Source organism: Gracilinanus agilis, chromosome 1, assembly GCF_016433145.1.
Source record: "Gracilinanus agilis isolate LMUSP501 chromosome 1, AgileGrace, whole genome shotgun sequence".
In the NCBI taxonomy this organism is placed as follows: domain Eukaryota; kingdom Metazoa; phylum Chordata; class Mammalia; order Didelphimorphia; family Didelphidae; genus Gracilinanus; species Gracilinanus agilis.
In genome coordinates this window covers 131,697,903-131,710,444 of record NC_058130.1, presented here as the reverse complement: position 1 = coordinate 131,710,444, position 12,542 = coordinate 131,697,903, and the positions used below count along the sequence as shown (strand labels likewise).

Here is a 12,542-nt window from a genome sequence, read left to right as displayed (position 1 = left end):
TATTTCCTTTAGGATATTTTTTAAATGGATTCAAATCCATTGCCTTTGTTTTGGATCATTAAAGAAGATCCAAATGACTGCTGCTTAGTGTAAAAATCCTTTATTCATTTAATGATGAAATACACATTTGTTAGCCTTTTAAAGCAGTCAGGAATTAAAAGGCATGAAATGTCACTGTTTAATCAAAATCTACTTATTACCACTAATTTTGTCTCTCGTGCTCAAGGAAGGGGAGTCAAGGACCTTTGACCTTGAATCCTGGCTCCCCAAAGACAGTTCCTAACTTCATAGATAATTTCTAAAGAGTAGAATTAAAAAAAAATTTTCAGAAGCAATGGTCACTGATTTGATCAAATAGAAACAATATCCTTTAAAAAATTTAGAGTACAAATCTGTTATGCTCATTCATTCAACAAATATTTGATAAACATCTATGTACAATGTAATATGTTAGTAGTTTTGGGACAAATAAGGATAAATAAGACATGATCTTGTCTTCAATAAGTTTAATCTAAGGAAAATGTAAAGATTAGAATATGATGGGCACACAAGAGAAGTATCAAGTGGTTGTTTACTGAAAATGTTATCTTCCTGAAATTTTAGATTATTTCCATATCTCATTTAATATTTAATGTAGTTTTATACTTATGTACCTATTTAACTTTAGGGGGCTAATTTGAGAAAAAAATATGTGGCTATTTAGCAAACCTTGCTATGTCCATATGTGTTTCAGTCATTACTTTTTCATAAATAATGCTTATGTTTCCTGGCTCCTCCCTTTGGGTATTACATTTCAAATAAGCTACTCATGCGAAGTATTAATATCTTTTTTCTTTAAAAAGCTAAAGAACTTTCTAATTAGTCCTTATTACAATCTTTGAATAGATAAAGGAAGGGAATCATTTGAGTTGGATAAGTGCTATCTGGCACAAAGTTTAATTCAGGTAGTGTGTACCCATGTTATGTTGATATCCTTAATAGAAAAGGGGAAAAAAGGAAAGATGAGATGAGAATGAAATAATTAGAATGTGGTAGGTTGAAAGAACTTGTAAATTGATTCTAAGGGATAAAATGTAGGCATCGTGAGGGAGGAAGTATCTATATATTACTTGTTCTACATAGGTATGATTAGTACAGGGAGTATTCTATGGTAAGCAATAAACAGATACATATCAATTCTTTGACGAAGTGGACAGAGTGGAACAGAAAGAAACAATTTTTAACTAACAATGAAATAGAATTATCGAATGTAAAATATTTGGATTCTATGAAACCCCCAAATCCTTTAAACAAAATCATGCAGCTAGAATAAGAAAATAAATGGATTAAGGTAAAATTTGTACTAAGTATCACAAATTAAAGTTTGACATCCAAAATTTATAAGGATTTAGTGCAAATTTCTAAGATTTAGGAACTATTTCACAAAAGATAAGTGCTCAAAGCATATGAATAAATAGTTTTCAAAAGAACAAGAATTACCTATAAGTAACTAAAAAACATGTTCAAAATCACTAATCAGAGAAATACAAATTACAATAATTCAGAAGTACCATTTTGTACACATCAAATTAGAAAAGACGGGAAAATTCAATGTTGGAGGGGTTGTGGGAAGACAGACATGCTTATTCACTGCTGGTGAAACTGTGAATTGGTCCAACTGTTCTGGAAAACAATTTGGAATTATGCAACAAAAAATGCTAAATTATTCAAACACTTTAACTCAGAAATCCCACCATTGGAATTATACTTCAAGTCAGTTAATGACATCAAGAAAAGGCCCATATGTCCAAATACACTGATAGCTGCATTATTATTTGTGATATCAAAAAACTAGGTAGAAACGTGCACAACAACTGGGAAAGAGCTGAACAAATTATAATAATAATATAATGAAATAATACTGTGTTGTAAGAGATGACTAATCTGAAAAAGTCAGAGAAACACAAGAAGATCTATATCAAATGATGAAGAATGAAGAAAGAATAGCAAAATTAGTAACATGCGCAATGACCAAAATGATATAAATAAAATAACAAAATAGTCGAAGACAACAGACAATGTTGGTACCAAAGTGAAAATGGGTAGTCTTCCTTTCTGAAAACACCTGGAAAACTGCAAAAATGGAAAGTGACTTGTAGTAACAGTCATAACCATGCTAGGTGGTTTTGCTCAATTGTGTTGGATGAATATATCTATGGTAACATGGTATACCTATAGGTATAGAATATATACCTATGGGTATATGGAATATACCTATGGTAACATGGGTATGGTTTGGGTGTTTATTGGGAAGTTTCCTTTTTATTAAAACAAAATTGCTTATGCAAAAAAGAAAGTGAACACAACAACAAGAACTTCAAGGTTGATTCAATCTCTCAAGCACTCAAAAGTTCAGAGGTGCAGGGTAATTTCAGGAAAAGACCTAGTTCTAAGTCATCTGCTTCAAGTTGTTACTGTCTTTGAAGTAGGTTATACATGTTGTTGTTGTAAGAGTTAGGCAGCGGCAATTAGTGATTTCTTCCCTGGTTTCCTATGCAATAGGTATTTCCCAGGGTATAATGGAAATTCTGGAAATAGGATACTGACCGAACTCTCTATTAGTTTCTGTTTCACTGATAATAGCTTATATTTATAAAGTAAGAGTTGTTAACATGCTTTACAAATATTATCTCAATCGATCTTCACAACCTTAGGAAGCAGGTAGTACAAGCATCATCCCCATTTTACAAATGAAGCTTCTAAGATTCAAGAGAAGCTGATTATTTTGTTAAAGGTCATGATGCTACCAACTGATGGAGCTGGACTTAAATTTAGGCCTTTAAGCCAAGTCCACTATGTGATGACACTATGCCTTTTAATTTATTTATTATATTTGAAGAGATAAATTTTCACTTACTTCAAGGGCAGGAAAAGGGACTTCTTCCACTTTCTTCAGAAGACTAGCCCAAGGTTTCACTGGTATATCCTCCTCTTCCTAATACAAGGTTAAAAAAAATTAGTTCCAAGTAAACACTGCCAGTTACTAATTTTGCAATTAGTCTTCAGAAGAGTAACTCCTATTGCAAAGTGATTAGAGACACTTCCCTGCCTTATCTCCTTTCCCATACTAGCTACCATTTCCTTGAACTTAAAGTTACATCCTCCTTATTAAACATAACAATAGCAAGAATTGAAGAGATGTTTAAATCATAGTTAGCTTTTCCCCAGGTGAAGTAGCATGTTGTAGTGGAAAGAACATTCAGCTAAGAATCCAGAAATCAGGGCTCAAGTTCTCTCTACCAAGTATTAGTTGTATAATTTGAGGCAAATTTCCTACACATTAGTTTCTTTACCTATGAAATGGGACTAATAATACCTCCCCTGCCTATATTCAGAGTTGTCATAAGTATCAATGAAATAACACAAAGTGATTTGGAAACTATAAAGTGTTTTGCAAATTCCAGTTATTATTATTAATAATAAATCGGGAAAAAGCAAGAGCTTTGACAGGCAACAACCCAAAGAATTTGAGGATTTGTCTAAATGGGCATTCTCTAGAACCTAAACCCATGAGTTGGGATGCTATCTTGTATTCTATTTAAGGTGCTATCAGGAGAATTACCACTTATACTTTTGTTTTTCAAAACAGTAGACCTGTGTGGAACAAAGGAATATAAACTTCTTTTCTCTTCTGTGGTTCCTAAAGGCTTTTGAAACTAATTCAGCTGTCTAATATACCTTTTGCTGGCTAGCAAGAGTTTCTGCCTTTCTGCTAAGGATTTCCTTTTGTAAGGTTTCATTTTCAACTTGTATAGCTCTGAGAACAGCTGAGGCATCTTCTTCTGGGTCTTCATCCTTACATGTATTCTTTCGTGTAGCAGACAGTGGCCTCTCTTTTCGGCTTCCTGGTCCTGGCAATAGAAAGTAAGAAGACATTCTTTTAGACCACACTGACAGAGAGAAATAAATATAAATGCTATTAAGTTTGCCCAAACTTTTTCCATAGCCATCTCAGATATCAAGAAATTATTTTGTTGAAACTGAATTTGAAGTATGAAATTAGGTCGTATCAAATTAATATTTGTTGTCACAGGTTGATTCATGTAATCATTGAATTTTGAATTGAAAGGAACCTTAAAGGCCATATAGTATAACCCACTCATTTTATAGATGAGGAAACTGAGATCTAGTTGGGTCAAGTGCTTTGCAAAGGCACATTGCCTATGAAGTTGCAAAGGTAGGACTAGGATCCATGCCTCCTGCCTTCAAGTTTGGTGTTCCTTCCATTACATAATGGTTTTTCCTGCTGATATTATGGACATACACAAATATTCCTCCACCAAAGTACTACTCTGCGTCACTGTGGTCCTGAAGTTACTCTGAGTTCTCAAATACTATGCTAGTGTGGTGTAAGGCTCAAGCTGGTCTTGCCACAAGTGGAATGGTTTTGAGTACAGAGAAGGTCAAAAACTGCATGTGTCTATTCAGGATTAGGCTACCAAGTTTGGAACTGCTCATCAGTAGAAAGTTGGTCCCTGGGTGATTAATGGGTTTTAGCTCCAGACTGCCTACTGCTGTGTGTGGGAGGTTTCAGTCTATTTTGGTAGAGGGAATATTCACATCAATGAAGTCATAGATTTGTGAAGCACTGAAGTGTGAAGTATAAAACAACTTTAATATGTTTAGATGTACAACTTGACTCAAGCACCTCTATTATCCATTATGGACCAATATAAAAGTTGTTCATAAAATAACATGCTCTGATTTCTGTTTGCTTGGATAAGCCATTACAACAACCAAAGGGGGACAAAACCTGTTATGGGATTTGAATTTTCCTTTCTGATCTCAGACTTTTACTGAGATCCAACATGTGGAAGTTAATAACAGTAGCAGCAAAGTATTCTCAGTGGGTGGAGGAATACTGGCATTCTCAAGAAGATGAAAAAAAAATATAGGATGAACCTACAGTGGTGGTTTCCAGCACTGCCAGGATAATATATTCTGAATGGAGACGTTCTTTTCATAAAGATGATACCACTCTCTGCTACATACATATATCTATTCAGCAGGTAGTCTATAGGTCTAATTTAGGATATTCAAGGACATTTAAAAGAATTCTATGTCTGATTATGTGTGGTTTGGTAATTAAAAATTAGGTTGCATTCTTTTCTGTCTGACTCTTATCAAATTTTAGTCCTCAGAAAAACTTAACTTCCTAAAGTGCTGCTTCTATGCTCATAAAAATAAAGAATTGATTGAATGCTCAGTGGGGACAGATATCCTGTTCTCTCTAACATCACTCAGTGTCCTTCCTTCTCCTCTAAACATTATAGTCTTCTTTCCTTTCAGAAGCTATCTGACCATTCCCAGGGCTTAGGAGTTTAGAAAATAAAACTGCCAGACTGATACTACAATACCAGATCAACAGTATGACAACTGGAATTAGCTAACCACTGAATCTATTAATCAATTGATCACTGGGACACAGAATGACTATTTTTTTCTCTTTGTAAATAAGGCTTGGTGAAATCTGCAATAGACCTTTCAGTGCCTTTTCTGCACTAAATTTAAAAAATGATTAGAAAATACCCATTTTCAACCCTTATTGGTAAAGGGGTACAGGAAGGTAGTGCCAAAGAGAAAGAACGAGACTAGGAGAAAATCTGGGTTCTACCCCAGAGTTTGCCATGGATTCACTGTGACACGTTAGTCAGAACCCTTCTTTAGTTTCTTTGTGTCTTCATGCCTGTAATCTATAAACCATGAGAGTTGGACTAGATCATTTCTATGTTTTTCTTTCAGTACTCAGATTCTGTGGTTAGGTGTGTGCCCTATCCTATAAATGAGATGGCAGTCCAGCCTTTCCATCTCTTACATACTATGTTTTTATTATGGAAATGATGGCTGAGAATGGGAGGGAAGCGGAAAAGGGGAGAGGAAAAGAAGATGAATGCATAAGCAGGTAGATCTATAAATCCCTGTGTTCACAAGAATGCAAATCACTAGCAAACAGAATAAGACCTACGACTTTATAATAATAAGATAGTCAGGATCCTAGACTAAATAAAATCTCCTCTGACCTCTAGTCCCTACCAGGTATACACACTGTTCTTTACTTCTCATCTCCTTATTCTTGAATATGCAGCAGACTTTTGCAAGCATGTGGACAGCAGATTATTATGACACTGCATGATTAGGTCTAAAAGGCTGTAGGACATCGGTTTATGTACTCTGAGGTTGGTATGACAGAAATGTTAATGAAATTCAGCCCCATGACAAGACTTGGCAGTGGTCTCTCAGTGAACCTAAGGAATATTGCTTTATTACTTGGATTGGCAGCTTGTCTGGGAAAAGTGGTTCAAATATGTCACTTCCACAGAGTACTTTGACAGCTTGGACAGTAAAGTTTCTGTCATAAGAGACCAATGTCCTTTCACCCTCTCCAGGCTCTGGAGAAGAGGAAAAACTTGTGAAAAGCTTTTCTCATTTATTTCGTTGAAAGTTCATGAATATACAATCTTTGATATTTGAAGTCATAGGGACATGAAACAGGAGAAGCCTTTTTCAGAACCTTGGAGAGCTACTGTAACATCCAGGATACAGTAAGAGCCTGTATTGTTATTTTCATTTCAGAGGCTTAATATTATAATAAATCTATAATATTCTAGTATCAAAGTACAGCTATTGACATATAAGTTTGCCTGGCATTTGAAATTAATATAAGGCATACTTTTGAGGATTTTGCAAACCAGGTAATGTGATGTTTTTTAACTTAGTTACAAATGAATTGGGCTTTTCTTTTTTATATTATTTTCTTCTTTTTTCTCAGTGTTATAGTATTGTAGAAAGAAGAAATTGAAAATTGGTCAATAGAAATAGTATAGTCAATAGTACTAGGTATTTTTTTCCTCAACCCACCATAGGAAAGGATTTTGGTAAAAGACTGATATTTACCAAATTTATGGTAATAATTGAATTTCCACTCCACCATGGATGTGGAAATAATAGTAGTCTAAAGAGAAGTCCAATTCCTGCTCTACCACGAAATTCCATTTTTTAATACAGGAATATCTAGCCTCCTACCTATTTGTGAAGGAAATTTCATTTAGGTCTCCATCATAAGCATCTAATAGTCAAAATTTACTTGTTTTTATTCTAATTTAAATATGAAACTAACAATCATATATTAACATGTATCTGTTTTTAAAAATTATTAGACCAAAAGAAAGCTAGGTGGCTCAGTGGATTGAGAGTCAGACCTAAAGACAGGAGGTCCTAGGTTCAAATCTGGTCTTAGACACTTCCTTGCTATGTGACCTTGGGCAAGTCGCTTAACTCCTAATGTCTAGCCCATACTTCTCTTCTGCCTTAAAACACAGTATTGGTTCTAAGATGGAAGGTAAGGGTTAAAAAAAATTAATTGAACATACTTGACTTACTATACCTTTCTAGGCCTCAGTTGCCTTATAAGTAAAATGAAGGCATTGGACAAAGTATTCTCCACAGTCCTCTCCAGTTTTAAATCCTATGATCCCATGAACCACATCAGTTTTGGTGACCTTGACATTCTTGTGCCATCTAGAAGATACTAACTACTAACTACATTTAATTTCCCATATTGTTGATTGCCACTGAGATTTTGTCGCCTTCTCTCTATCTTTCTCAGAACCCTTAGAAGCCCCAACAGGCCTCTTTCATGTCTTTATGCCAAGCCAAAGTGGCTCCCTTGGTGCTGATTGAGTCTTAACTTGTTCCTGACATTTGCCGCAAGGCACCACTCTCTTACTCCAGCTCTGACTGCCTTAGCTGAGAGTGATTCTCGGTGTAAGATCTCTGCAAATCCTACAGTGCTAGCAAACATAACAAATGCGAAGCAGTCACCTTTAGATAAAGAAAACCTGACTTCTCTCTAAATTTTGTGACCTAAAGTAAGCAGATGAAGGGCAGGGATAAAATCCTGTTAATACATAGTGTCAAAACACTAATATACATTTTGCTTTCATAAATTTGCTCAGTGAGTCAATAGAAGCCTTCACCTCTAAGCAAGCAAAATAAAATCAATCAGTTCAATATTATGAGTAGTAGACATATGAAAAGAAGATTTGTGACTATTAATTTAATTATATCTCTGGTAAGAAGAGTCAGGAATGCAGAGAAAGAAGCTTTTCTTCAGCTTTGGGGTGGAGTACACAGCCCCCACCTGGAGGGAGTCCAGGTTCAGCCTGCTTTGAATAGTATTTAGACCTCTTACTAGAGTAGGATTTCTCTTGGTCCTGTAAAGCAGTACAAAGCTGGCGATCTCCTCGACCTTGGGCTGTGCCTGGCTTGGATGGAATAAAGAGCTCAGCATTCTCCTTGCGCTTGGCAGACAGATTTCTTTCCCTTTTATCTGTAAGAAATCATAACCCTTGTTGATGGTGTAATGGCCAGACAAAAAGAAGTCCTGGACACAGAGAATCAGAGGATCTGAGTTTGAATCTTGGGTCTGCAACTTACCAGCTGTGTGACCTTGGGCAAGTTACTTCAACTCTGGCCCTTAGTTTCCTCATCTGTAAAACTGGGATAATAATACTTGCACGACTTACTTCCTAGAGTTGTTCTAAGGATCAAATGAAATATATAGGTACATATATATGTACATACCATTTAAAAAACTGGAAAGCCCTATAAATGGAAGCTACTATGTGAGGTAGTGGTGGTGTAAAGAAAATTGTCTCAAAGTAAAAACAGCTGGATTCAGGTCCCAGCTCTGAACTCAAGTAGTTGTATAAATCTATGCAAGTCACTTCAGTTCACTGAAGAAATATGCCTCAGTTTCCTCAGCTATAAATTAGGAATAATAATTGGGTGACCTACATCATATGTTGTTGTTATGAGGAAAAGTTCTTTGTAAAACATTGCAGGGCTATAGAAATGAGTTACTACCATGTACATTTGTTTAATAAGAATACAAACACAACTAGAATTCTAACGTGGTTCAGATACAAAACTAATAAGTTATATCAGAATTTTGAGTGTCAAGTTAATAATTGGAATTATACTATGTCCATCTGACTGGTTTTGAGTTGTAGTGATAGACAAACCATAACTTCAGTTTGTTCTGATGTCCATTTTATACTACTTTTTGGTATACTAGGTACATGCTTGGTTCTGCTTGGTAGTCAGAATGCAAGGGGTGGCCAAGTAGCAATGACTGCGTGTATGCTTAACACAAAAAAGAAAATAGCAAGACAGAGAACTCCCTGAAATGTGCTTCACTTTTTGACTCCCTCTCCTTTGTGGAGCTTGGGGCCTCTCCCAACCCTTGCTATGATAGCAGAACTCCTGCCAGTAGAAGGCCTAGGGAATTTACCCATATGAGATATTGTGGATGTTGCAGTCCATTTCTGGACCCAAAAAGATTGACAAGAAGCTTGGATTAACACAGGGCTTTAGTTGGCTCTAGAGTTAAGCTCAACGTTTTCTAGATAAAATAGAAAACAAGAAACACAAACCTGGGTCTATACCCTTCCCCCACCTACCACAATAGAATGTCAGTTAAATGAAGGTAGGGTCCATGTCATCTTTATGTCATATATTTATTCAAGTGTCAGGCATAGTGATCAGTATGCAAGTGTTTTAATGAAATGTTTGCTAAATTTAATTCACCCAAAGGGCCAGACACCCTAGACTTATGGACCTCAACTCTTGGACCTGCATGTGGATCATTATGCCCTCTTGAAAGTCCTCTTCAGAGAAGGCCCCAAGCCAGAAGGGTCATTTCTGACCAGTCTTGAGCTCATCCCTCAGGATCAAGCTATAACTGTATTTGTGTTGTGGACATGATGGTTCAAGAAAACTTGGCTACATTCTCTTCCACATTAGCCTTTCTTGGGTCCATTGGCAGAGACTTAAAGGATGTTGCCCTCTTCAGTGAGAAATGGCTCCTCCTCTTGACTGAGGTTAAAGAGCCCAGCATGATGCTGTTGATCAAAGGCACTGAAGCTAGAAGGCAGCAGGAGGCCTCACAACTCCACAGGCACCAAGTCTCATGTATGCCTCATGATGCAATTCTAAGCACTTCATCTGGCAGGGCTTATTTTTCAGTTTAATTGTTAAAAATATTAAAATGTCAAGAAGCCGCATCTCTTTCCATCGAATCCCATCTCACACCCCAGACCATTCCTTTATACTACCCAATTCAATTGTTTTCTCTCAGTAGTGGCTCACCCTTCAAATGTATGGAAAAGGCATGGATTCTTCCTCCTTCAGTTGGCCCATCCTAAGATCGATCAGGTTTACTGTCATCACAGGTCACCTCCTCCTTATTTTTCTTTTAAAAAGCAATTTAGTCCACAGCTCCAATATATTTCTGGTACATTTAAAACTAAAAAAAAATCACCTTTTCTCATACTTTCCCTCACTTGGTTTTTCATCCCACTGAAACCTGACCTTTAGAAGCCCTAACTAAAATCTTTTGATTTCTGCAGACCCTTAACCCAACCTGGCCTACTCTGATGTAAAGGTAGGATTGAGGGGTGTCACCTTGAGACATCAAGCATTACCAAACAAAAATCATGTCACACCAAATGTAAGAAATAGCTCACTTTTGGAAGCTGGGTTAAATTCCAGTACAATGAGTGTGTCTGAGCATTCAGTATTGAATCCCTTTGCCTCCTCTTCCAGCTTGGGAGCTTCCTCCAGGATAGAGTCACTTCCAGAGAGAGGAAGGTCTTCTCCAGAAGAGTCTAGAATCTTATCCTCTGGCAAATGTTCTGTGAATAAGTCCTCTTCAATAGAGTCATAATCTTCATTGGGATGGTCTTTTTCTTTTTTCTGTAGATTTACACTAAGCTCCAAGCTTTTTCTTAGTTCCTAGCAGAGTCCAAATAGATTTGAGGAAAAAAAGTAAGAATAAGTACCCATAGAACATGTCACTTGAAGTTAAAGATAATATCTCCACTGAAATGACATTAAAAAACAAACATCATTCCCAATCCTGTTCTTCTCACCCTTGTATTTTATCATGGATTGGTTTGAAAAAAAGAAACAAGGAACAGGGATAAATGGGCATTTCTTTGGATAGTGAGATGGGGTAGGGGAACAGGTATTGAGATTAGTTTAATTTAACATTTTATGTATAAAGCAAAATCTCTAAGAATGTAAATGATAAACATGTTATATTCTCTTGGATTCAGTTAGCCATGGTTATGGAAAACCTGAGGTCTACTACTAGTTATAAGTACTTAGACCTAAATGGCAGATATCCCAACCTGCCAATAGAGTATATAGGAGAAAACAATAGCCTCTGAAATGCTAGGCTTGCAAACCCAAACCTATAAAATTATAGCTGGCATTTAATATCTGGCATTTCTGCATCACTTTTAAGATTTATAAAACACTTTACATACATTAAAAGGTCATAGCAAATCTTAAACTTTATTATCTCCTGGGTCACAAATAGCTTATAAGACACACTTTGAACCCACGCTGAAAGCCCTTTAGACTCATTTTTTATGCCATCCCTCTCAAATCCTAATGGAACTATGAACTGGGGACATTTTGCCCCAAATGGATACGAGTGTGCCCTCAAAACTGGATTCTTAGCTTTGAGGAGTTTATGATCTGCAGGCCCTTTTTTTTAACTATCACATTTTAGATTTTCTTTCTATTAATTGCCATTACAAGGGTTTATTTATGTCTATATTAATCTAGAAGTCAATCTGTGAGATCTCTCATGATAAGGAAAACACTTCTGCTTATGTGAAATCAGTACAGTTTATTTGCAATTTTTAGTCTATTGACTCAAAAATCATTATTTTTCAAACCAAGATGAAAAGGAAACTTTAGTATGACTACCTACGTGTACAAATCAGATATAGTTTATTCTCTCAATTCATGGAAACTGCTTTGCAAGATTTCTTTTTTTAAAATTCATCTCAACTACATAGAAACAATGTTGTTTCAATATTTTCCAGATCTGTAATTGAGTCCCCGCTCATGTTACTTCTACTGATGCATTTCATAACACCTCCATGCCTCCTTGGTCTAATAGTTCTCAAACATTTTGCTTTTTAAGCTCTTAAAAATTATTAAGGGCCCCAAAGAGCTTTAGTTTATGTGTGTAATATCTATTGATATTTACCATATTAGAAACTAAAATAGATAGATTTTTAAAATATTAACTCATTTAAAAAGACAAGAACAAACCCATTCATTACACATTAATTTGAATACCTTTTAAATGAAAGTAATTATATTTTCCTAAATAAAATAAAATTAGAAGAAAGAATGGCATTTGTTTACATATTTTGGCAAACCTCTAATGTCTAGGTTAATAGAAGACAGCTAGGTTCTTATAGTAGACTTCTAGTTGAAGCATATGAAGAAAATCACACATATTATGGAGTATTAATAGGCAAATACTCCAGGAATGGATCTCAGGGCCCTAGTGGTCCGAAGACCACTAAGAAAGCTATCTTATTAGATAGTTCTCTTCAGTTCCTATAGTGAAAAAAAATTACCCAGTGACCAATCTTCTGGCAATGAGTTTTCTTCCAACTTATTGAGCCTGGTCCTTACTG

At 35.8% G+C, this 12,542-nt stretch overlaps 1 protein-coding gene across 1 annotated transcript in view; it reads right to left on the bottom strand.

The window, feature by feature from the left end:
- Positions 1 to 12,542, bottom strand: part of LOC123248525 (katanin interacting protein) — a 148,325-nt gene that overhangs the window by 39,166 nt on the left and 96,617 nt on the right. Inside the window, exons 11-14 of the mRNA XM_044677331.1 lie at positions 10,566 to 10,833; positions 8,231 to 8,368; positions 3,718 to 3,890; positions 2,897 to 2,974 (exon numbers count right to left, since the gene is read on the bottom strand). Coding sequence (XP_044533266.1) covers positions 2,897 to 2,974; positions 3,718 to 3,890; positions 8,231 to 8,368; positions 10,566 to 10,833 — 657 coding nt within the window. The remainder of the gene's footprint in view (positions 1 to 2,896; positions 2,975 to 3,717; positions 3,891 to 8,230; positions 8,369 to 10,565; positions 10,834 to 12,542) is intronic.